Here is a 23606-nt window from a genome sequence, read left to right as displayed (position 1 = left end):
CTTTATTAATAAATGAAAATTTCTCTCTCTCTCTCTCTCTCTAACCAATGCCCACACTTTCTCTCTCTTCGATCTTTTGCCGATTGTTGCCCGTTTTGGTAATCGAAAGTTACCACAAGGATCAGGGAGCAAATATCTACAAGTCTAGTGGAGTAGATTCTTGATCTCGGAAAAGAGTTAGGGTTCAATTTTTGAGCGTCTTGGGTCGTTTTTTAGGAAATCGATAAGGGGATTATATTGTGTCAGTTATGTTTATGAGTTTTAATGGAATGAAATGTTAAAACGGTTTTTAGATAAACAGTTACGACTTTTCTAGGGTTTCTGGGCTTAGGGTTCGGTTAATCAACTTTATTTTCAAAACCAACCGTTTAAATTTAAGTATGATATTTTTAAAATAAAGTATTGGACTTTATGAATGTTTTCATCAGTTGGAAAGTTGTTATTTCAAACTATAGGCTAATTTTTAAACCAACCAAAGACAGTAGGGTTGATTGTCTCCATTTTTCCCGTAATTAGTTTCATATTTATATTTAGTAAAATAACAACTTGGAGATATTCATACCCCAGTTTTAGCAGCAGTATTTACTTTCTCAAGCAGATGATTTATTTATGAGTTACCAGATGAAAAATTGTGTGGAGTGAGTATAGTTTTTAATTAGCATTAAATGAACAGGTTTTGTATAATACTGAAATGTAAAGGCTATATGCCAAGATACGAGACATGAGGGCAATATGCCGAGAGTTGAGATAAGACGACTACATGCCGAGTTTATGAAATGCTAATTTTTACCGAATCAATTTATGACAGATATGATACGTCGGTTTTTACCAAGTTAGTATCTAACAAATATTTTACATAAATACATATATATTGTGTGGTATATAGTTTTATAAAATGAATTATGTTTCAATTTTATTATGATGTAAATTGCCATATATGCTTTTAAAGCCCTGTGTATATCAGAGATATGCTATGAGCACGGTACCGGGGCCATAATGCGGAGAGAGGTGCAACCACACATCTTAGTTAGAGTGTAAATATGGAAAGGCGATTGGTGACCTGGGTAAAGTTCTCCCCGATGTAGTAATTATGGGGCTCCATCCAATGCAATAATCCCGTATGACTCTACCCGGATAGCATCTCCAGGTAAGGATAGGCACCATTGTACTACTTTAAAGATTGACTTAGCTATAGTCGACCGGCTATATGCTAGGTCCCGCCTTTGGACTGCACAACCTGTCATGGGAGGAAGCATGTTAAAGCAGAGTATGTGAACGTGTGTGACGACGCTAGTTCTACATACCAGGTTGTATCTTCTAGGCTTATATGGGCATATTTACTATAGAGAGGGCTGTGTTGAGCCAATAGTATATTAGTATGAAAGTATGCATTTTTCATATATACATTCTAGTACAATTTTAAAATGCCAATTAAATGATTTATGTTAGTAGAATATGTACACATGAAATCTCATGCTAGCCACACACTGATGATAATATAATCCGTCTTATTGAGAGGTGTCTTACCCTAACATACAAATGTTGTTTCAGGTCCTCCGAGGGATCGAGCCTAGTGTCCTGCCGGGTTGAGTTTGGATAGTAGACAGTCCTTATCAGAGCAGGTGAGATATTAGACAGTGTCTGTCTCTTTTGGGGATTAAAATATATAGCAAATTATGTTTTCAGTTATGTATGAATATATATAAGCAGCAGTTAGAAACTCTAGTAAGTATTAGATGTGTATGTGTTTCTGTTGTACATGTTTTTTCAGATCAGTATGGAACATCCGTTTTTCCCTTGTTTGGGTGGTTTGTATATATATGGTATCAGAGAGATGTATGTTATGTATGTTTAGTAGCACTCCGAGCCTACCTAGAGGGTCGGGATGTGTGACACCCAAGATTTCTCATTAAGAGACTTCTTTGGGCTAGTGTCTCACAAAATAAAGATTTTCATCTCTTAAATTTAAGCATTCGGTCTTCCAAAAAGTGCAATAGCCTTCATATATGCTTCTCCCATACTACATTTAGGAGAAGATAATTACAGCCCTAATGCTTCGTGTTTAAAATTCTTATCATCATTTGATTTGGGATATCTTCTTTGGGTATTTATACCCCTAAACTAGGGTTCGAGTTCATTAATAATATTCAATTGTTGGCCCCAACATAAAGGATTGGAGTTCGATTTGAAGATTAAATGTTTCGCAAAAAAAAATTGTTTGGTTAATTTGTTGACAACATTTACCAACGAAGGTTCTCATGAGAAATACACAATGTTTGTCCTTGAACTATGTTCGTGGTTACTTGTCATTGTGAATGTCAAAAGAAATATAGTACACATGTCCGTTGGGACTACACCAAGACGTTGAAGGTTTCAAATTAGTGTCAATTATAATTTATCCAGTCTTGCTTCTTTTATATGATTTTGCGTGGTGCCCAACAATCATAAAGTTGGAGGTCTTACAAAAATCAAAGAGAGTAAAATTTATTTGTAAAGTGTATTGCCCCAGAAAATTATATGCATAGATGTGTGAAAAAAAATTATTAATTATTAATTAATTAAATATTGTTTAATTAGATTAATTAATTAAACATTATTAAATTTAATTTATTAAATAATTAAAATGATATATATATATATATATATATGGATTAAGGTAACACACACACGCGCGCGCAAGCACAAACACACACACACACACACACACACACATATATATATATATATATTATTAATATATTAGGATTTGGTATATAAATCTCCTAAAACTTCTATCAATTAGATTTTAAAGGTACCCCCTGGGCGTCAATTCTCTCTACACTCACTCCGCCTCTCCTTATGCCACTTCTCTCTCACACCTTGATTTCATCGGCCTAATGAACACCAATCAAAAATCGGAAAATACAACTGGACTCCATTCTCTGCCACTAGCGTTTTTATTGGAGTGAATTTGTCATAGGAGCAACACGGCCATATCTCCTGGGGAAGGGTAAATTCTCACTTTTACCTCAATTTTTCTTAAATCCTAAGTCAAATTGACGATCGGACACTACCACGAGAATCTAGGGATGATTCTCTATAAGTCGAGCGGAACAGATTTCTCGTGGGGTCCTCGTAGGCATAGCTTCAAAATTAGGATAAAGGGATTATTTAGAGATTAATTGTTATTTAATTAATGAAGATTAGAAATGTTAGAATATTAGACATTTTGAGGTTGAACTAGGGTTATTGAATTTAGGATTCAAGTGAGCGCCACGGGTATAATTTTGAGATCCCTGCAGGCGTAGTTTAGGAAACCAGGTAAGTGGAATAAATTATTGCAATTATTTTTGAAATTATTGATTGAGAAAATATGTGAAAATGAGTATATGATATTTTGCCTGAAATTATTATGATATGAATATTAGATAAAGTTGTGTGGCATATGATTTATATTGAATTGTGGGGTTTTGGTATTTGAAATACAAGAGGTGATGAAAAATGATAAATATTAATGATTATGAAATGATGATATGTTTTATTGAGAAATGTTGAAATACGTGAAACATGATATATACCATTATGAGATGATGGCATGAGTTACTGAAAAATTATGAGAATATTGAAATGATATGAGAATTGTTTTATTGAGAAATATTTAAACGAGTATATATATATATATTGAAGAGTATTTTCTAAAAATTGATGAAATATGCAATATAAAAATGTTTTACTAAGAAATTTTGAATAATGTGAAATGAGATATATATGTATTATTGTGAATTGAATTTTGAAATGTGAATTTTGAAATATGTATATTTGAAAATGAATATTGAAAATGGGAATATTGCAATGTAAATTCTACAATATGAATATTGAAATGTGGAAATTGAAATGTGAACATTGCAAAGTGTGAAAGCTACAATGGGATCATTAAATACTCGAAAATGTGAACATTGCAAAGTGCGAAAGCTGCAATGAGATCATTAAAATATGATTGATGAAATACCAATATCGCATGATGATTGCGGGTATGTTGTGACGACTTGCTTAATTTCAACATTTTTTTTAAATAAATAAATATCACAAATCCCAGATCAGCAGATCATAATCCACCTGGACTCACGGGTACCAGGGATACATTAGAACACATAACGGGAGCCTAAACAGCAGGAAACATATGATCACAATATTATAAATACAAAACATCCATCACATTACTATAAATACCAGAGTCACTATATCCACTGTATTTCAATATATACATCCCAAAAACAAAATCTAGGGACATTTTCCACAAAATCCAACTGTCCCTACTAAAACTTACCTTTCAAAAAGGGCAAACAACAGCTCTAGATCAGCGAGGCTTTTCCCGCTCTCTTATTTGGGGCTCCTTAAAAGTTTATAGACTTTTGGGGTGAGACACCTCTCAGTAAGGGAAATAAACTAATATTAGTATGTGACAATGTGAGTATTCCATGTTATACATATACTATACAGAACATATTCAGTAACTGTTTTGTCAAATTTAGGAAAACATATATATCATCAAAACATGACAGAATATACTGCATTTTCATAAACATATTTCATCTCATAAAATAATAATACAAAAACATTTCTGGTAAGTTAGCTGGCTGTTGTCATGTATTACCCCCGCATGACTGAATTGTGTGGCTCGAAAGAGGGACCTGACAATGGTTGGCTGACCACTACCAAGTCAAAAGTACAGTCTGTAAGTCTGATGGGTCGGCCAGACCTGGTCCGTACACCAGGGGCGCTCACACACTTCTTAAAACTACATCGACCATAAAATCTCACACCACTCCATACAGCGGCGTCAACACAAATATCATGTTCACGAAGACCATGGACACATAGCAACGGTACCGTGCAAGTGCTAACCTAGACCAAGCCAACCAGGTTTTGATATCATATAACATATATTGAATATGATACATGGATATTTCATATCATTAATTATCAAATCAATCATATCATTTTGCATATATACATATATCATGAAAATCATCGGCCCGTACACTGGTATTTCACATTTTACTATAACTCGGCCCGTACGCCAGCAAATCATAGCACAACCCATACACTGGAAAATCACATCCATAGTTTGGTCCGTACGCCGGAAAATTATAGCACAGCCCGTACGTTGGCAAATCACATCCATAGCACGGCCCGTACGCCAACAAAATATATTCATAACTCAGCCCGTACTCTAGCAAAACATATAAAAATCTCAGCCCGTATGCCGATTTTCCATTATAAAAATATGTATCATTAACACTATAACGACCTGCTTAATTAAATGGGTTTTTTTTATACTATGAAAATCTACATGCTCTAATACCCTACTAAGTTAAGCTCATCCATAAACCTAAATAGCAAGAAACAGAAACTGAATAAACATAACCATAACCATTATATACAATACAAAACCAATACCAGAGTACTGTTGTGTTCCCAAAAATATACACATATATCTGTTTTCCTAAAAATTCCCTCAACTATACGGGGATATACAAAAACACTCCCAAAAACATACCCACTCTTTGGCAGGGCACTACTGAAGTCCCTCTATTTGTGAACCTGGTCTGCTCACCTACCTGGATCATCTGAAAAATATATCAACATTGGGATGAGCCAACGCTCAGTAAGGAGAAATATGTTATTGCTAGTGTGTGGCAAATGAGCTACTATATATATCATGAAATCTATTTTCATATACACATGAATAACTGAGTACAAAAGTACAGTACGAATAATAAAATACACCACCCCTTTTTCCTATTGCTTAACTTGACAGTATTATGGTTATAATTCAAATACTTCTAGTGTACATAAGTATAGTCCTTATTACTGTAGCCCGTAGGCTGGATTTACCCTAGTTGGCTAACCAGGAATAAATCACTAAACTCCGTCAGTCGACCTGCCCACCTCAACCCATATCCGGATGGGGAGCCTAACCTCTTCAAGGGCCTAGGTGGTCGACCTTACCACGTAGTATCTGAATAGGTGGTTGCAGTAAATAAGTAACATAGTATCTGTAGCAACGGTACCGTGCTCTGTAGCTGCAAGCCCAACAGGATATGATATCATATAATATATTTATATATATATATATATATATATATATATATATCTGATTTGTCATGATTCTAAAGTACTGAAATAATTATGAGGCTGCATAAACTGTAACTATAATTCATATGTAATACTGAGAACTGAATAATCATAATACTGAAGCTGCATGATCATAATACTGAAATTCATAAAATCATGAAACTAAATTCGTAAAACATATCCTCGTACCATATACATATTCACAAGCCACACCATACTAAATACATAATTTTCATAATTAAATAAACTGTATCATATTTTAAGAAATGCCTAGCATAGCATATTTCCCTTACCTGACTACTTGAAAGCCCTTAAGGAATACAAGTCTAACACCGCATGGCCTCCTACAAAACACCCTGAAACCAACATATGTCAGAACATAATATCAGTATTTTTCCGTCTATATCATTTCCCATAATTGCCAGAAAGCCAAAAACTAGCTAAAATGCCTTACCCTGAATTTGGGATGAAATCCAACTTTGTTTTCCCGACGATCCGCTCCGACAGATTTGTAGAGAATTCTGCCAGGAGTGTTGTGGTAGCTTCGGATCGTCAATCCGGCGACTGGTGGGGCCAGAATCGAAGAGAGAAAGGAGAGGGAGACGTAAAGAGAGGAGAGAGGAGAGAGAGAGGCATGGTGAAAATAACAAAATATCCCGGTTTCCCTTCTTTTATACTGCCAGATTCGTCGACTAGACACGTTACCTCATTGACGAGTCTTTCATAAAATTTTTCGACGAAGCCCTGTATTCGTCGACAAAATTCAGAGCAGCTGAAAACCTCTCTCGGTATTTCCTCATCGATGAAGCCCTGTGTTCGTTGACGAAGCTGGGCAATTTCCTGAAATTATTTTTATTCTCCAAAATGCAATTCCGCGTTCGTTGACGAAGTTTACGGCCTCCTTTTGTTTCTGTTTCTATTTTCTCTCCTTCTTTATTTAAATTCTATTATTTTCCAGGTTACTACAAACACATTCCCAGAAAGCAGTATTTCATATCAATTTCTACTCATGCCACACTAATAGGTTTTCGCATATTCAGCATACCATCATTTTCAATAGTATTTTTCTAAATATATAAATCATATATAAATATATTTATTTACCGAAATCGAATGCTATATATATATATATATATATATATATATATATATATATATATATATACATTTTCTTAAAAGAACTAGCTTAGTTTATCCGCTGATTCTTGAAAAGCCCCTAAGAAAATCTGTCCTACACCCGTAGGGTTCCTAACTCAACACCCTGGAAACAGCATTCCCCAGAACTAAAGTTCAGTATTTCTACGCGTATAACACTTCCTACAACTGTCAATTAACCTAATATTGAGTAGAAAGCTTTACCTTAGATTTGGGATGGTTTCCACCTCAGCTCCACCGACGATCCGTTCTGGTAGACTTGGAGAGAACTTTCCCAGGGGCGTTGTGGTGGCTTCAGATTGTCGATCCGGCGAAGATCGGGTCCGAAATTTAAGAGAGAAGGGGAAAGGGCCATAGGGAGAGAGAGTGAGAAGTTTTGCGCAGGAAAAATAATTGAAAATTACGTTTGATCCCTATTTATACTGCGGGATTCGTCGACGAGCCACGTCACTTCGTCGACGAGTCCTGTAGAAAATTCGTCAACGAAATTCAAATTGCCCAAAATCTTTCTCTGTATCTTCTTGTCGACGAATTCTAGCCTCGTCGACGAGCTCCTATTATACCCTCGTCGACGAGTCCCTTGTATTCGTCGACAAGGAGCTGATAAATTTCCTCGGGATTTATCCTTTCCAAAATACAATGTCATCGACTGCCTCCTTCTGTTTCCGGTTTCCATTTCCCTTCCTTTTATTATTTAAATACCATTATTCTTCGAGTCGTTACATATGTGGTAATAATAACCTTGATGGATGGATATGGAAACCCTAAGATGGGTTGTGATATTGAGCACGATACCATTGCTAGTGAGGTGTTAGTGCAACCACACGGTCTCGTGGAGAGTGTGGTGAGGGCAGTCGACTAAACCGTTTAGTAGAGTTGTTGTGGCCCCTGAGTCCGGATCAGGGCTATAGACTGACCAGTCACACTATAGATGCATGGATGGATTTCCATTTTGATCTAAATAGATGCCTTTGGGCCGCACAACCCTACTCATGGGAGGAAGCATGACGTGGAAAAGAGATCCTCAGGGTAGTCATGAGTTACAGACGCGATGTTGGTACTGAATACCAAGGATACTCGTGTGCTAGATAGTGAAATTAAAAATGGATATGTGTGAGTTAATAACATAAATAATTGAAACGAAATAAAACTCTCCGCTTAAGGGCTTACTGAGTAAGGTGAGTGCCCTGATAGGTATCAGATGTAACCATACTTGATTGTATAACGTATTAGGGTAGAGAGAAGCTACTTGTATGGGTGGGTAATCTTCACTATTCTCGAAAACTTCGCTAGTAAACTTGGGTTGCGTGTGAATGATTTTGAAAATTGAATTAAAAGCTTATGAAAGCATGTGTTTTATATCTATATGATTATGAGCGTATACCAGTTATTTTCTCAAATGATATGATAATTTAAAAGAGTATATTATGATATGATGAAACTCATATTGCCACACACTGTAAATAATTTATTCCGTATTATTGATATGTGTCTCACCCAAATATCTAAATATTTTAGGACGCTGTGACAGAGCAGATGATAGAGTTCCGAGATAGTAGGGAGCTAATACCCTAATATACAGGGTGAGTGCTTTGAACCAGGGATGTGTGTGTTTCCCTAGGATGTTTTGTTTTTGAGGATTGTGTTAAACATATATGTAGATATAAATGATTTAGTACTCTGGGTAATTGTATTCTGTATGGTATGTATATTATGTCTTTCACTGTTAGGTTAATATAAATAAAATGTGTGTTTATCCGGTACCCAATGCGGGTTGGGTCGTGTGAGTGGTATCAAAGTTGTTGACGTGACCGATGTGATTTTTGATGTGTATGATTTAATTATTATTGATGATTTTATTATTGTTAAAAAAAATGGTATGATAATCGGGATGTCACATAAAGTGTTAGGCAATTTGGTAAAAAAAACAAAACAACATCAGACATATTCAATCGATCATATTGCATCTATTTAATCATTTATTTGTGAACATTAACCACATCTTAGATTTGGATTTAATCCATTAAAAAAAATAAAAAATTATTAGTCTATTGGAAATGTCTGTTGGAGGATTTGGTGAAATATATGAATGTTGATGAAAGTTATTTAGGGAGGCAAGGCAAATAGAAATAATGTGTCTTTGAGAGATGTTTTTGGGTATTCGATTTTTATTTATTTTTATTTTTTTAAAGATTTCGCGTTGGTGTTGTTGCTAACAACTAGAGTTTGTTTGTTGGCCGAGAGAAACCCTTCATGAAGATTATTATTGAATAATATTTAGTTGAAGCAATTCGGTGTACAAAGAAGGAAAAATATAAACTTACCCTTGTGGCCTTGTATGGTATTGATTGAGAAATTGTGTGGTATTGATCAAGGCATCGCCTAAAGAGTTTAACAATGACAACTAACACATGTTTAAGGAAGTAAGCCAAGTTGCATTTGATTTGGTGTATTGGATTTCTAAATCTTTAAAACTATTTTTGCTAGGTTTTCTTATAGTAACTCTCTGGTACGTAAGAATAAAATGGAATTGAAGGAAATACAAGCAGGGTTAATGAAAATAATTCTATCACTTGATATTGTCATTAGTCCTATTCAAACTGTGACTTAATTTATAGGGAAGTAAATCAAGTAGCATATGTTTTTATATAGTTGGACGCTTATCAACTAGTGCAAATGATTAATTATAATTTTCCTTTGAACTCGTCAATAATGACAAATGATAAATTGGAATTTTCCTTGAAGTTCTCAAAATCTACAAGCTGATGTAGTATAATTTCTTCATCCTCAAAGATAATTATGCATTTTGTCACTTTGTTTTACTTATCTATTTGCCTTTTTAAATTCTTTTTTAAGGTTTACTTTTTATTTTTTATAAAAATCATACTTTGTATCGACCTAAAAATAAGTAAAAATATATTAATTCAACTATAGGAAAACTTAAATATCATAAAATATTATATCCCCTTTATAGCTTTGGACACACGCTATGTGTTCCGCGACTCTCTATTTTTTAATTTTTTTTAATTATAAAAAGTAATAAATAATGAAATAATAACAGGTCATTTTATGATAGTTGTAAATAATTATAGGAATATTTTAGAATAATTATGAGTAATTATAGGAATAAATTTGATATAATTATAAAGGTATTTGAGATAGTTATAGGTAGTTAAATGAGTATTTTAAAATAGTCATCCATAGTTAGAGGGATAAATTTAATATTTTTGAAAGATAAAATAAAAGGAAAAACTTCCTTTATAATATTAGAGATTATCCTATATGTTTGTGTAGAGTACAAAAGAAATTATTTACATGGTACAATTTAGTGGGTGGCTTTGAGTTTCTCTCAACTTAAATGAAACCATATATTATTTCCAAATTAAATGGGAAAAGGAAAAGAAAAAAAAAAAAACGGTGTCGTTTGTCGAGGGATGGCCTCAAGCAACACTAAAACGAAGTCGTTTTAGTGTACATATTTAATCCAATGAACCCTGCATCTGGGGGAACTGGGAAGAGCTCACAGCAGCAATGGCGAACGAACTGGAAGAGTTATTGGGCTTCCTGTCGTCGCCGTCTCCGCAGGTTAGTTTCTCGCTATTTAAGTTCAAAATCGGAGCTTTTCATGCCATAAGATCTGGATTTTTTGAAATTTGATCGCTGTTTAAAAAAAAATAAAAAAAAATTCCCAGAACAACTTGCCGTCGTTCGTTGCTTTCAAGGAAGTTGGTTTTATGCGCTGAAACATTTTTTTCCTTATCCTGGATTAAATGGAGTAAGAATTATTCAATGAAGTATTTTTGTTTCGTGCATCACACAAAAACCTATTTTTATTTATTTTTATTTCTATATGCTTCAAGGAGTGAAATTATGTTACTATATGGAGAATTTCACCCCAGTTTGTTTGTACCTGGTGTTATTTGGCGTGGATTGTATTCTATGTTTCTAAAATAATTTTAGGTTCGTTTTGGTAAAAGGTCTTGTGGGAGAAAAGGAAAGGAAAAGAAAATTAGTAGTATTTTTAATTGATGGCAAACACTATTAGGAATGGAAATTATACAAATATGATTGAAAAATAAGAAAATTTTAATGTTAATGACTTGTAAAATAAAAACTTTCAGTAGTTTACCGCATTAAACTTTCTTTAGCACATTCTGTCATGACCAAACAAGAAAAGCGGAATCCTTTATATTTTTCTTTCCTGCACTAATGTTTTCCTGCACCAATCCTCTGTATATATTCTGTGACATAGTTGTTTATTGATATAGTTCTTTTTGATTAAATTTTAATGTGAAACTCAGGTGAAGAAAGCAGCTGTTGATATTGTTCAGGGATTAACTGGGTCTGAAGATGGGCTGCAATCCCTTGCCAACTACTCAGATATTGTGCTCCCTTCATTATCTCGCCTTTTAGGTGAAAAGAAGGTGCTTTGTTGTATGTGTGCATGGTTCATTTATGGATTAATAGAAAGTATTTTTATCATCTCGAAGGTTCCGTTTGGAGCTCAAAATATATTAGGGAAAGGAAAGGAAAATATCAACGAATCCACATTATCATGTTTGGTTATCAAAGAAAGAAAATAAAAAATATACCAAATCTATGAACAAAATTTTGATTTTACGCATTATTAATATTTAGTTTTTATTAATTTTTAGTCATGTTAAAATAAATTTTCATTTTTGATAGTATTTAATAGAGAAGGAAAATATAAGGGAAAATTTTTTTTTTCCTTTTTTTCCATTCCTTTATTTTTTTCCGAGTAAAATGTTTGATCCAAACTAACCCGAAAAGAATATAAGCATCATTATAATCCATAGTTTTCTTGTTAAAATAAATTTAGTTTTTATTAATTTTTAGTCATGTTAAAATAAATTTTAATTTTTGATAGTATTTAATAGAGAAGGAAAATATAAGGGAAATTTTTTTTTTTTCCCTTTTTTTCCATTCCTTTCTTTTTTTCCGAGTAAAATGTTTGATCCAAACAAACCCGAAAAGAATATAAGCATCATTATAATGCATAGTTTTCTTGTTTAGTTTGCGAACGTACGTGAAAGTGGAATTGACTCACATAAAAATAACCTCCTCCATTAACCGCCTCGGAGGAAATCAACCATGGTTAAATTTATTGCTCAAAAGTAACACATTTATGACCTTTTCACTGGTCATATTTTGCGTAGCTTTGCTAGTAAAAAAGATTAGAGGTGTTGTATACAATTGGTTCAGACTCATCAATGAGAAGAATCAGAAGATCCTCATTTTTATGGATACCTCTGAATTAGACATAATTCTAAATTGCATTCAATTTACAAATGTTTTTCTTTTCGCCAATTGAGATTCTCAATGGGAATAATACCTGTTAGAATTAAGTACATATGTCTGATATTTGAATGATTCAAAATCAATAAACAAATGGCAAAAAAATTGATTGTATGCTATTTTGGATAAATTCCTTTTACATTTCAGGAGGTGTCAGAACCCGCAGCAGAAGCACTTGTAAATCTGTCGCAAAATTCAGAGCTAGCAGCAAAGATGATTGCGATGGGAATGATTAAAACAGCCATGGATATTTTATATAAGCAAGGGTCTTGCATTACACGGCTGCTGGTTATGCTTCTAGTTAATCTCACACAGTTGGATGATGGCATTGCTACCTTGCTTCAGGTGCTTTTTGTCAGTTCATTTGGTAGTGAACTGTGATTTTTGTAGTTTGTATCTGAACAAAGTTGAGTTCTGTTTTTTGAGCGCATGCAACCATTTAGACATAACAGCAATGACATGATTTAAGATGTTTTGAGTATCTGTGGTGGAATCTTATTTTCCTTGGGTTCATTACTCAATATTGGGAAATTTGTTCGTTGTTGCTGCCTGTTTGTCAGACTGGAGATGAGAAGATCCATGGACTGTATGTTATGAAGCTTGTGAGATCATTCTGTACATCATCCCATGAAAAAAATGGTGTGTTTTGCTTCTTCTTAACGTAAGAATTGACTCCTACGTACAAGTTATCTTGATTTCTTTGTTCAGTGATTTGTTTTTGCTTAGTAGTTTTTTTTATGAGTAGTCCTGAATTCCTGAATGTATCGTTGAGACAGTAGTATTACTAAACTGAGTTTTGAGTTGAAGCATATGGAGTTATTGACTTGTTCCATGTGACATGTTGGGTTGGTCTTAAGACCTGTAAGGCTCTGTGGTTGGATGGAAAATATTTTTTCAAACAGAAAATTGGAAATTTATTTTTCTGACTCAATATTTTTCTTTCAACCAGAATGGGATAGGTCATCAGTCAATTGATTCTCTGCACAGTCTCAGAAAATCTAAAAAGTTCACAATTTATACAAATTTAGAGCTTGTTTGGCTGGCTGAATTGAAAAAAAAAATAAAAAGGTGTTGATTGGCTGATACCTTGTAATAAGTATTTTGTTTGCTCTTGTTGCCAGTAATGTTAAACCTGCATCATGACCAGACTGACCAGGAACCTGTTCTCTAGGTAGGTTTCATATTAATCTTGAAACCTTTGCCCCCACTCCCCTCCCCTCCCCACACCCTAAAAAGAAAAAAGAAAAAAAATCAAACCTAGTGAGAACTGGAGAATCAGCTGACCAGGTGAGAACGGAAAAATGCTGGGTTTTAATTTATTTTGATAATTTTTAACAAAAATATCATCCAAATTAAGGTTCAGGAGAGAAATATCCTTGATGCTAGATCTAAAGGAGGAATATCTGTCAAGAGAGACCTCTTTTGAATTGAAATAAAAACAAAGAATGCCAATGGGTTATGAACAACACTAGAATCTATAGATGCTCAAACACAGAATGTCATCATGCAAAAGTAGACACTGCCAGGTTGGGAATATAAATAAACTTCGCGCCCAGTGCACAAATCTTTCATGCTGTATTGGGATCTAGGGAGGGCATGATATGCAGCCTCTCTACCTCCACAAGTAGAGAGGCTGTTTCCATGACTTGAGCCTATAATCATTTGATTTGAATGTGATACCTTTACCATTGGTCAAGACTTGCCCTCATATAATACTATAAGGATATTCTAAATATGTCAACTTTGCATTGTGGTCGGACAGATGGGTCAAACCAGTAGAACTGCTCAACCCCAGGGACCGGACAGTTCTCCAGTTCTTTGTCCAGTCTGAGGTAAAAAAGCATTGTCCATCCCTGACTATTATTACTTTTCACCATGATGACCAGAGTCTCCATTTACAAGAGTATTAAACTGATAGGGGATGTTTGGGCATTTTACATAATTTTATTTCCTTATGTAAAGCATGAGAATAACTCCGCCCGTGATGCACTTAATGTCCTAATTTTTTCACACACAGCCAGTCCCAAGCCCGAGTAAAGGAGGAGGGTTGCGTTAGGTAGCTGACAGCCAGCGTGAAATTTGTCAAATCACTATGATATGAAATCCTTACTGAATATTTGCTGAGGCATCCTCTACGAGCGACGCGTAGCACTTGAACCACCCATGTGTAGCGAAAAGTAGGCGAGGGTGGGCTAAGTTGTCGCCCCAAAGCGACGCGCCGTGTCGACACCTGGGTATGGTGTAAAATATCCGAGGGTTCCTGTATTATTCTAGATGTGGGCAGGTAAAGATGTTAGTTCAGGAAATTAGGATTAGATTAACAACTTGGATTATAGGGACACTTACGAGTAAAAGCATGGAAATTGTGGATACAATGATTAGAAGAAGAATTAATATAATTTGCCTTCAAAAAACTAAGTGGGTGGGGGAGAAAGTTAGAGAAATTGATAAATCAGGATTTAAACTTTGGTACACTGGAAAATAAAAAACATAAGAATGGAGTGGGCATTATTATGGACAAAAACTTAAAAGATAGCGTTGTGGATGTAACTAGAGCAGGGGATAAAATTATAAAATCAAGATGGTATTAGGACAAGAGATAATAAATATCATTAGTGCTTATGCTCCTCAAGTTGGCTTAGCAGAAAATCTTAAGAGACAATTTTGGGAAGATATGAATAGTATATACAAGGCATACCAGGGACTGAGAAAGTATTTATAGGAGGAAATCTGAATGGACACATTGGAAGAGATAATAAAAATTATGAGAGGATACGTAGAGGATATGGATATGGAGACAAAAAATGAGTTTAGGGAAATGATCTTAGACTTCGCTATGTCATGTGATTTTAGTATAATGAATACTTGCTTTAAGAAGAGAGAAGAACACTTAATAACCTTTAAAAGTGGACAAAATAGAAGTCAAATAGATTTTTTTTTTAATTAGGTGAGTAGATCGTTTATCATGCAAGGATTGTAAAGTTATTTCAGGTGAAAGCCTAATCACACAACGTAGAGTCTTAGTCTTAGATATATGTATTAAAAAATGGAAGAAAATGGATAAAATAAACTAATGTAAGAGAACTAGATGGTGGAACCTAAAAGGAGAAAATATAATAAAATTTAAAGATAAAATGATCAAAGATGGGGATTGGACCATAGAGGATGGGATAGATACAAATACTCTTTGGAATAGATTAGCTAGCTCTATTAAAAGGATAGCAAAAGAGATTTTCGGTGAATCAAGGGAAAGATTCTCGAATAGTAAAGAGAGTTGGTGGTGGGATAAAGATGTACAAAAAATCATAAAGACAAAAAGAATTTGGTATAAAACGTGACAAAAATGTAGAAACAGAGATAACTTTGAAAAATATAAGGAGGCAAGAAAAGATGCCAAAAAGGCTGTTAGTGAAGTTAAATATAGATCATTTAATAGTTTGTATGATGGATTAGGTACAAAAGAAGGGGAAAGAGATATATTTAAACTTGCTAAAGTTAAAGAAAGAAAGAGCAAGGACTTAGGAAATGTAAAATGTATAAAAATTGAGGATGATATTGTCTTGGTTAAAGACAAAGACATTAAAGAAAGATGGTGAAGTTACTTTAGTAAGTTATTTAATGAAAACCAATTAGAAGGCTTAAACTTAGAATTGTCAAATGAGGAAAAGACTAAAAATATAATTAGAGTTAACGAAGTTAAGTTTGCACTAAAAAAGATGAAAAATGAGAAAGTTATGGGACCAGATAACATCCCAATTGAAGTTTAGAAATGCTTAGGTGATAATAGAATTATATGGTTAACTAGTTAATACAATTGTAAAAACTAAGAAAATGCCAAATGAATGGAGGAAAGACACTTTAATGCGTATATACAAAAATAAAGGAGATATTCAAAATTGTAATAACTATCGTGGAATTAAACTTATTAGTCATACGATGAAACTATGAGAAATGGTAGTTGAACAAAGATTAAGATTAGAAATGAAGATCTCAGAAAATCAATTTGGTTTTATGCCTAGGAGATCTACCACAGAAGCTATTTTTCTTTTAAGAAGATTAATGGAAAAGTTTAGGGAAAAGAAGAGGGACTTGGATATGATATTTATTGACCTTGAGAAAGCATATGATAGGATACTTAGGACAGTTCTATGGTGGGTTTTAGAAAAAAAAGGTGTATATAGTAGGTATACCGATGTCATTAAGGATATGTATGATGGAATAATGACTAGTGTAAGGATTATAGATGGAGAAACTAGAGAATTTCCAATCACCATAGGTGTACATCAAGGATCTGCTTTGAGTCCTTATTTTTTTGCTTTAGTGATGGACCAATTAACTTAGAGTATTTAAAAGGAGGTTCCATGGTGTATGTTGTTTGCAGATGATATTGTATTAATTGATGAAATTACGGACGGAGTAGAGGTTGAGTTAGAATTATGGAGAGAAGTTTTGGAATCTAGAAGCTTTAGGATAAGTAGAAATAAGATAGAATATATGAAATGTAATTTTAGTAATGATAGAAGGAATATTAGAGACAAAGTTAAACTTGATGATGAAGAAATAAATAGCAGTTGTAGATTTCGATACCTTGGATCTATTATGCAAGCTGAAAGAGAAATTGAAGATGATGTAATGTATAGAGTTAAAACAGGTTGGGTAAAATGGAGAAGTGCTTCAAGTATACTCTATGATCGTAGAATACTCTTAAAATTGAAAGGTGAGTTTTATAGGACAGTTATAAGACCAGCTATGCTATATGGATCGGAATGTTGGGCGAAGAAGAAACATAATATCCAAAAAGTGAAAGTTGCCGAGATGAAAATGCTTAGATGGATGAGTGGTATAACATTGAAAGATAAATTAAAAAATGAACATATTTGTTTTAAGTTAGGTGTAACTCCTATAGAAAATAAGATAAGGGAGAAACGATTCAGATGGTATGGACACTTGTAACGTAGGCTACATAGTGTACCCGTGAGGAAGAGTGACTTAGTTACTGTGGGGGGTAGTAGAAGGGGTAGGGGTAGACCTAAAATTACTTGGGAGGAGATAGTAAATAAGGATTTAATATCCTTGAATCTATCAAAAGAATTGGTCCATGATCGCATAAATTGGCGGAAAAGGATTCATATAGTTGACCCCACTTAGTGGGACTAAGGCTTGGTTTTGTTGTTGTTGTTGTTTATGTAAAGCATGAGAATGGACATAATGCCATTTTTATTTTATTTTACTTTATTTTTTAATGTTGGTTGGGAGGTATATTACTGTATGGCATCTCACATCCATGTTTGACGTAATATGCACAAAAATTATCAACTTTAACCAAGTTGTTGCTCTTGAGGCTTTCTCTGATGTTGTCATCTTCTTGTTTTTGTTTTTTTTTTGGTTATTTATTTATTTTTTAATATCATACATTTTTCAGATGATCCATTTGAACATGTTGGTTCCATACTTGTGAACATCTCTAAACAAGAAACAGGAAGGAAAATTTTGTTGGACCCTAAGCGAGCACTTCTAAAGCAGATCATTAGGCAGTTTGATTCGAGAAGTCCACTAAGAAAGAAGGGGGTATGTATAAGAGATCCTTCAGAAGGTTAAGTTACTCTTAGTGGACACTTTTTATATTAATTTCTTGTTCTTTTTGTTGTGTAAAAAAAAATCCTGCGGCAAGCAATGGTAACTAACAGAAGGAGCGGGTATTATTGTAAAACTTCCCCAAAGAATATGGTGTTGTACTTTTGTCTATAACTGCATGATTTCAATATTAATTCATGGACGAATGTTTTCATGTGGATCTCCTGATTCTCCTTTATAACAATATTAAAGTGAAACTTTACACCTCCCCATGTGCTGTGAAGTTTGATTTTAAACCTATTATGTAGAAACCTTATTATTTCAGGGCGAAATCTCACTTCTTGGGTTAATATGGCCTTCTTATTATGATGATATCATCCTAATTTTGCCAATTTGGAACTATTGAGAGTGACCTTTGCAAATTATAGTTTGATTCTTCTAGTTTTATTTGTGATATGCCCACAAAAGAGTGTCTTTATTTTCAGTGAGCGGTGCTGATTTCAATTACTGTCTGCTTGGCACATTGGATTTTCTTCTTGTTTGGATATTCCCAAAATATTTGGACTGTTCCTGGACAGTTGAGGCTGAGCTTGTCAAGAAGCTTGTTCAGGCTTGTTCTCCAGTAAAACAGGCCAGGCTAAATTTCGGGCTGAATTGCATAATTAGCCACGCTTTAGTAGTTACAGGGTTGGCAAATGAAGGGATTTCCACAGAGAGAGTACTTAAAAAGGATTCATTAATCAGTCTTATAAAGCCATATAGGCAGATAGGTGAGAGAAAGAATCAAGCAAGTTCTTAAGTGTGTTATAATCACTAAAAGGCTGGAGTTATTTTGATATAGAAATGAATGATTGGGCTCTGTAATGTTGGCCTTGTGTACAGGCTTACGTCAAGTGCTCAACCAAACATATGTGAACCAAGCTTGAATTAGCTAGTTAGGCGCCAAACAAACATGACCTTACTTCCTGTCTAAATTCTGCTTAGTCAATGCATTCACTCGACTTTTCTTGTCTACTCTACTACATAGATTTGCTTTCAACCATTTTCTTATCACTTGAATCTTAGTCATGGAAGATGTCAAGAGGTCACATATCAGCAAGATTAAGGCGTTTGGAGATCTTTGCATTTACCGTATGTGTATGCATGATTTGGGAAATAGTATCAAATCTCTAAATGCTGAAAATATTTCATCATTCTTTAAATGTTTTGAAATGTTTTGAAATTTTTTTCCAACTAAGATAATTGGATTTAATTATGTAATTTTGAGCATTTAGGGATTAGCAACCTTGTTTTTTTTTTTTGTTCCCTTTTCTTGGTCCATTTAGCCTGAGTTACATGATAGATAGCCCATATCCCATTGCATACCCCTTCCTACCCATCCCAGGATTCGAATATAAGATCTCCAACTAAGAATGGCATAGCTTTAGCCACAAAACATCCCTTAGTGGACTATGTTTCGTTTATTAGGGATTTGTTATTATTTCCCAAATTATGTTTCCTTATTTAGGGATTTGCTATTATTTCTCAAATTATTTTTCACTATTTATTATTAGGAGAAAGCCTATAAAAGGGCTTGGTGTGTAACCATGAAAGGCAGATTGGAACATTGAGCATGCAGCCCTAATTGAGTTTTATCTTCATTTTTATCCTCTCTCTTACAATTTCCTATTTATTTTCCTTTGTTTTCTCTTATTTTCCTGCATCCTTCTCTTGTACCAAACTGTCCTGCATCACTTAGAAGGTTTTTTTTTTTGGTTTTTTGGTTTTTTTTTTTGTGGGGGGGAGGTATAGGTTTCTGGAACCATTCGCAACTGCTGCTTCGAGGCTGAGAGTCAACTGCAGAATTTGCTGCTGATATCTGAGTTTCTTTGGCCTGCTCTGCTTCTGCCAGTTGCTGGCAACAAGGTAATACTTTTGTCTCTGCCCTAAATATCTCTTTTTTGATTGGCCAGCATCTACAATAAACTTCCCTTCATATTCTGGATGACAATTGATTTTCTTCTCATTTGTTTGTGCCTTTTGTTTGATCACCCTTTGCCCATGATTATAATTATGTTTGATGTTTTTGGTTCCTAATTTGGTTTTGCTAAAGGCCTCTAGAATATGAAGCCTGAAAATGCAGGATTTCGTACAAGAAATCAAAGTTAATGGAGTTAATTATTGTTTAATATCATTTACTAAGTCTGATAAGTGATTCTTCCAAACATGATCTCCGTGTGCTTCTGAGTTTACAGACATGATGTGATTTTCCTCTCACCATCGATGTCGTGTCTTTTGCCCAGATATACAGTGAACATGACACATCAAAAATGCCCCTTGAGCTTGGGAGTGCACTGTCAATTGAGCGTGAAGCGATTAGTGATCCTGAAATTCGCACTCAAGCATTGGAGGCTATTTATTTGATTGCCTTACAGGTTACAGTGATGACATTCTTTTCTTCTCTCATAGAATGTGTGCTTTTATCTCTGGTAAACATGTACTAACAGTGATAAAAAATTTGAAGTTTTCATTCTAAACAAACCTACAGTTGCTTTTGTTTCTTTGAAAGCAATCTATTTTCTGTTTACACAGCATTTCTGATGCATGACCTGCTGCTAATATATTGGGCTTAGAATCTGGAGGTTCGGTTTATGGTTGCTAGGATATTGGTTAATGTCTGAGACACTGGCTGATTTATGTTTTTTGATTGGTAACTGATAAGGGGTAGTGTGATTTATTATCTTTTACATTGTTTGAGATTTTAAAGTGAAAATATCAGAAAATAGATGGCATGCTGGGCCTCCCTAGAATTTATGCTCTTGGATGCAAGGCCTATCAAAGATTAGCATTTTGTTGATGAAAGATGTTATGAGGAGAGGCGGTTACAAGAGCTATTTGATAAGTTCGTCCAGCATACATATATATGGGATGCTGTTACTGTGGAATGAATGGGCAAGGTTTTTTTTTGTTTTCCTATATTTCTGTGGATTGGCTTATGACAATAAAGGCTTTTCCATCATCTTGGAGGACTAGAGTATGTTTTTGAATTAGTCCTCTGCTTCACTCTTATCCATGTATGGAAGCAGGGTGGAAGTTCACATGAACCATTTCACGGATCTACTTTTCCATAGTGCCAGCGACATTCTAGTTTTCAATATTTTACCAAGTCTTTTTTGCTTCTATCTATAGCTTCTGTGGGAAATTTTTATTGTTTGGTGAGAAGTAAAAGGTCTCAACTTTCTCTTTTTTTAGGAGGCGGGCCGAAGAGCTCTTTGGTCTGTTAATGGACCACGCATTCTACAAGTAGGGTATGAAGACGAGGAAGATCCGAAAGTAATGAAAGCATATGAACAAGTTGGCTCATTGGTATCACCTATTCCCATTCCCCCACCCAACAAAAAACTGAAACAAAATTGTTAGAAATTCTAGTGGTTATATGGCTCCAATTGACCATGATCGTTAATTCCTGTGTTGTTTTTCAGCTGGTTCAGTGCAGTGGAGCAGAGGAACAATCTACCAAGGCAGGGAAGTAGCCTACTCGCTCTGTGTCCGTTATGATTAATTATCAATATGTTTGGGGTTTAGCTGTCGTCGTGAAGGCCATCAGAACTTGAGCTAATGCTGTTGGGCATATTTTTGGTGGGTGCAGCCATCTTCATTCAACCTCTCTCAGCTCTTTCAGTCCTAATCTGTAATCCTGTCATGGTCACGGGTTTAAAGTTGGTTATCGCTTGGGTAGTCTGGGTCAGCCTCGTGGCCCTTATTACTATATTTTGAAGGGCAAGGGCAACACAAAACAGAGATTACTTTGATTGTACAAGGTCCATCTTTTGTTAGTTTTAATTATACAAGGATTTTCTTCTGTGCTATTGGAGTTTCTTAGAACTGTTGCGGTAGGGAATTTCTTTGGGTTGGGTCGAACAGTAAACAGTGTCTCTAATTTGCTGGTTTAATTATACACATATTATATCACAAGCTAATCCATGTTTTACTGTCTTCATTCTTGTTTAATGTACCATGATATTCCACATTCTTGAAAGTGAGCTGCAACTGGAGGGGGAGGAAGAAGATGGTCGAAGATTAAATTCGCGAGGTTGTGTTGCCCATGCCTAAATTATTTCATTCACATGTTTTGTAAATTGTGGGAATCTAAATACTTTTAGAATGATAAGGTTATGTTTAGATTGCGGAATGTTTATTTTTAGGAATATATTAGTTTTAGTAAGTTAGTTGTAATTAATTATACAATTAATTATGATATTATAAATTAAATAATAACGTGAAATATTTTATGAGTTTATAAGAAGGATTATTATTGTTAGATTTTATTATGAGGATATCTTTTTTTTTTTCCTATTTGTTAAATGAAATAATTAAGAATATATAAAAGTAATTGTTTTTTTTAAATTTTTAAAATTTAAATAATATTTTATTTTATTTCAATGAATAGGTATTATGCTATATCAAATAAATCGAAAGCATGGCTTGGTGGTTTTTTCGTAATTAAAGAATTTTACACTCGATAGAATCCTGCCTTTTGCCCCTCCAAGTGGTATTAAAAAACATAATTTATTTTTACATGATTTTTAATATTTTTCTAAATAAGTACTTCGTCAAAAATGCACTTTTTAATAAGTAGTTTTGAACAATCAAGTTGAGTTACACATTAATATCTTCATAACATAGAATTATTTGCACAATTAATATATTTGAAGTAATAAATAAATAATAATATAATATAATTGTTTGGTCCAAATTTGGGCATCATATTGCCTCCAATTATTTTGGTTAAATGGGTCATTAACCATTGAATTTGTTTTAATTATAATTGTTGAAAGTTTAAGACATGAACTTAATTTAGTATATTTTCTTAGTAATTAGTATTTTTTTTTCTTTTAAAAGACAATTATTATTTGTATATTATTTATATGTATGTCAAGAATATGATAATCTTCTTAGAATGTCTATTATCATTGTCATCTTAAATCAATTACTAACATGAATATCATGTATGTACTTTTTTAAATTTTGATGTAAGACCTAATTCGAATGAGACATGGCGTCTCTTTTTCAAGAATGAGATTTTCAAATCATTACATATAAATTCTTTACATACCTGCAAATAAAATGCTCTTTAAAGTGAATCCATTATACTTAAGTCTATTAATGTTTTTAATATATGCGCATGTGTGCGTTCTGACATCTAGCTTCTAATTATAAGTTGCTTGGAAAATGTAATGGCATCATATTAACTATTAAATAGCCTCCATTTGTTAATTATATATAATTTAATCATGTTATATTTTACATAATTAATTTTATCATTAGATTTAAAATAAATTTGAGAAATTTTAACTTCAATTAAAACTTGTTCATTAAAAATTATGTATAATTCAAAGATATGATCGATGGTTTAAAATGCAAAAACACAAAGAACAAAAACATGTTGAACATGATAGTATTTA

General features: G+C 33.8%; 1 protein-coding gene across 1 annotated transcript; it reads left to right on the top strand.

The window, feature by feature from the left end:
* Nucleotides 1-10762: 10762 nt before the first annotated feature.
* LOC131144523 (uncharacterized) lies at nucleotides 10763-22121 on the top strand. Its single transcript, XM_058093222.1, has 9 exons — nucleotides 10763-10857; nucleotides 11574-11696; nucleotides 12736-12933; nucleotides 13149-13227; nucleotides 18011-18156; nucleotides 19954-20067; nucleotides 20445-20576; nucleotides 21394-21507; nucleotides 21624-22121. Exons 1-9 carry the CDS (start codon nucleotides 10804-10806, stop codon nucleotides 21672-21674), a joined length of 1011 nt encoding a protein of 336 aa, XP_057949205.1. The 5' UTR covers nucleotides 10763-10803; the 3' UTR covers nucleotides 21675-22121.
* Nucleotides 22122-23606: the final 1485 nt, after the last annotated feature.

The sequence above is a fragment of the Malania oleifera genome, chromosome 12 (genome assembly GCF_029873635.1).
Source record: "Malania oleifera isolate guangnan ecotype guangnan chromosome 12, ASM2987363v1, whole genome shotgun sequence".
Lineage (NCBI taxonomy): Eukaryota > Viridiplantae > Streptophyta > Magnoliopsida > Santalales > Ximeniaceae > Malania > Malania oleifera.
The sequence above is the reverse complement of the archived record's forward strand: the minus strand, read 5'-3'. Positions and strand labels throughout refer to the sequence as shown.

Excerpts from the sequence above, each read along its gene's own strand:
- LOC131144523 (XM_058093222.1), top strand. The coding sequence starts at position 10,804 with ATGGCGAACGAACTGGAAGAGTTATTGGGCTTCCTGTCGTCGCCGTCT. Across the intron at positions 20,068-20,444 it reads TGCCAGTTGCTGGCAACAAG|ATATACAGTGAACATGACAC; the intron begins GTAATACTTTTG and ends TCTTTTGCCCAG. Across the intron at positions 20,577-21,393 it reads TTTATTTGATTGCCTTACAG|GAGGCGGGCCGAAGAGCTCT; the intron begins GTTACAGTGATG and ends CTCTTTTTTTAG.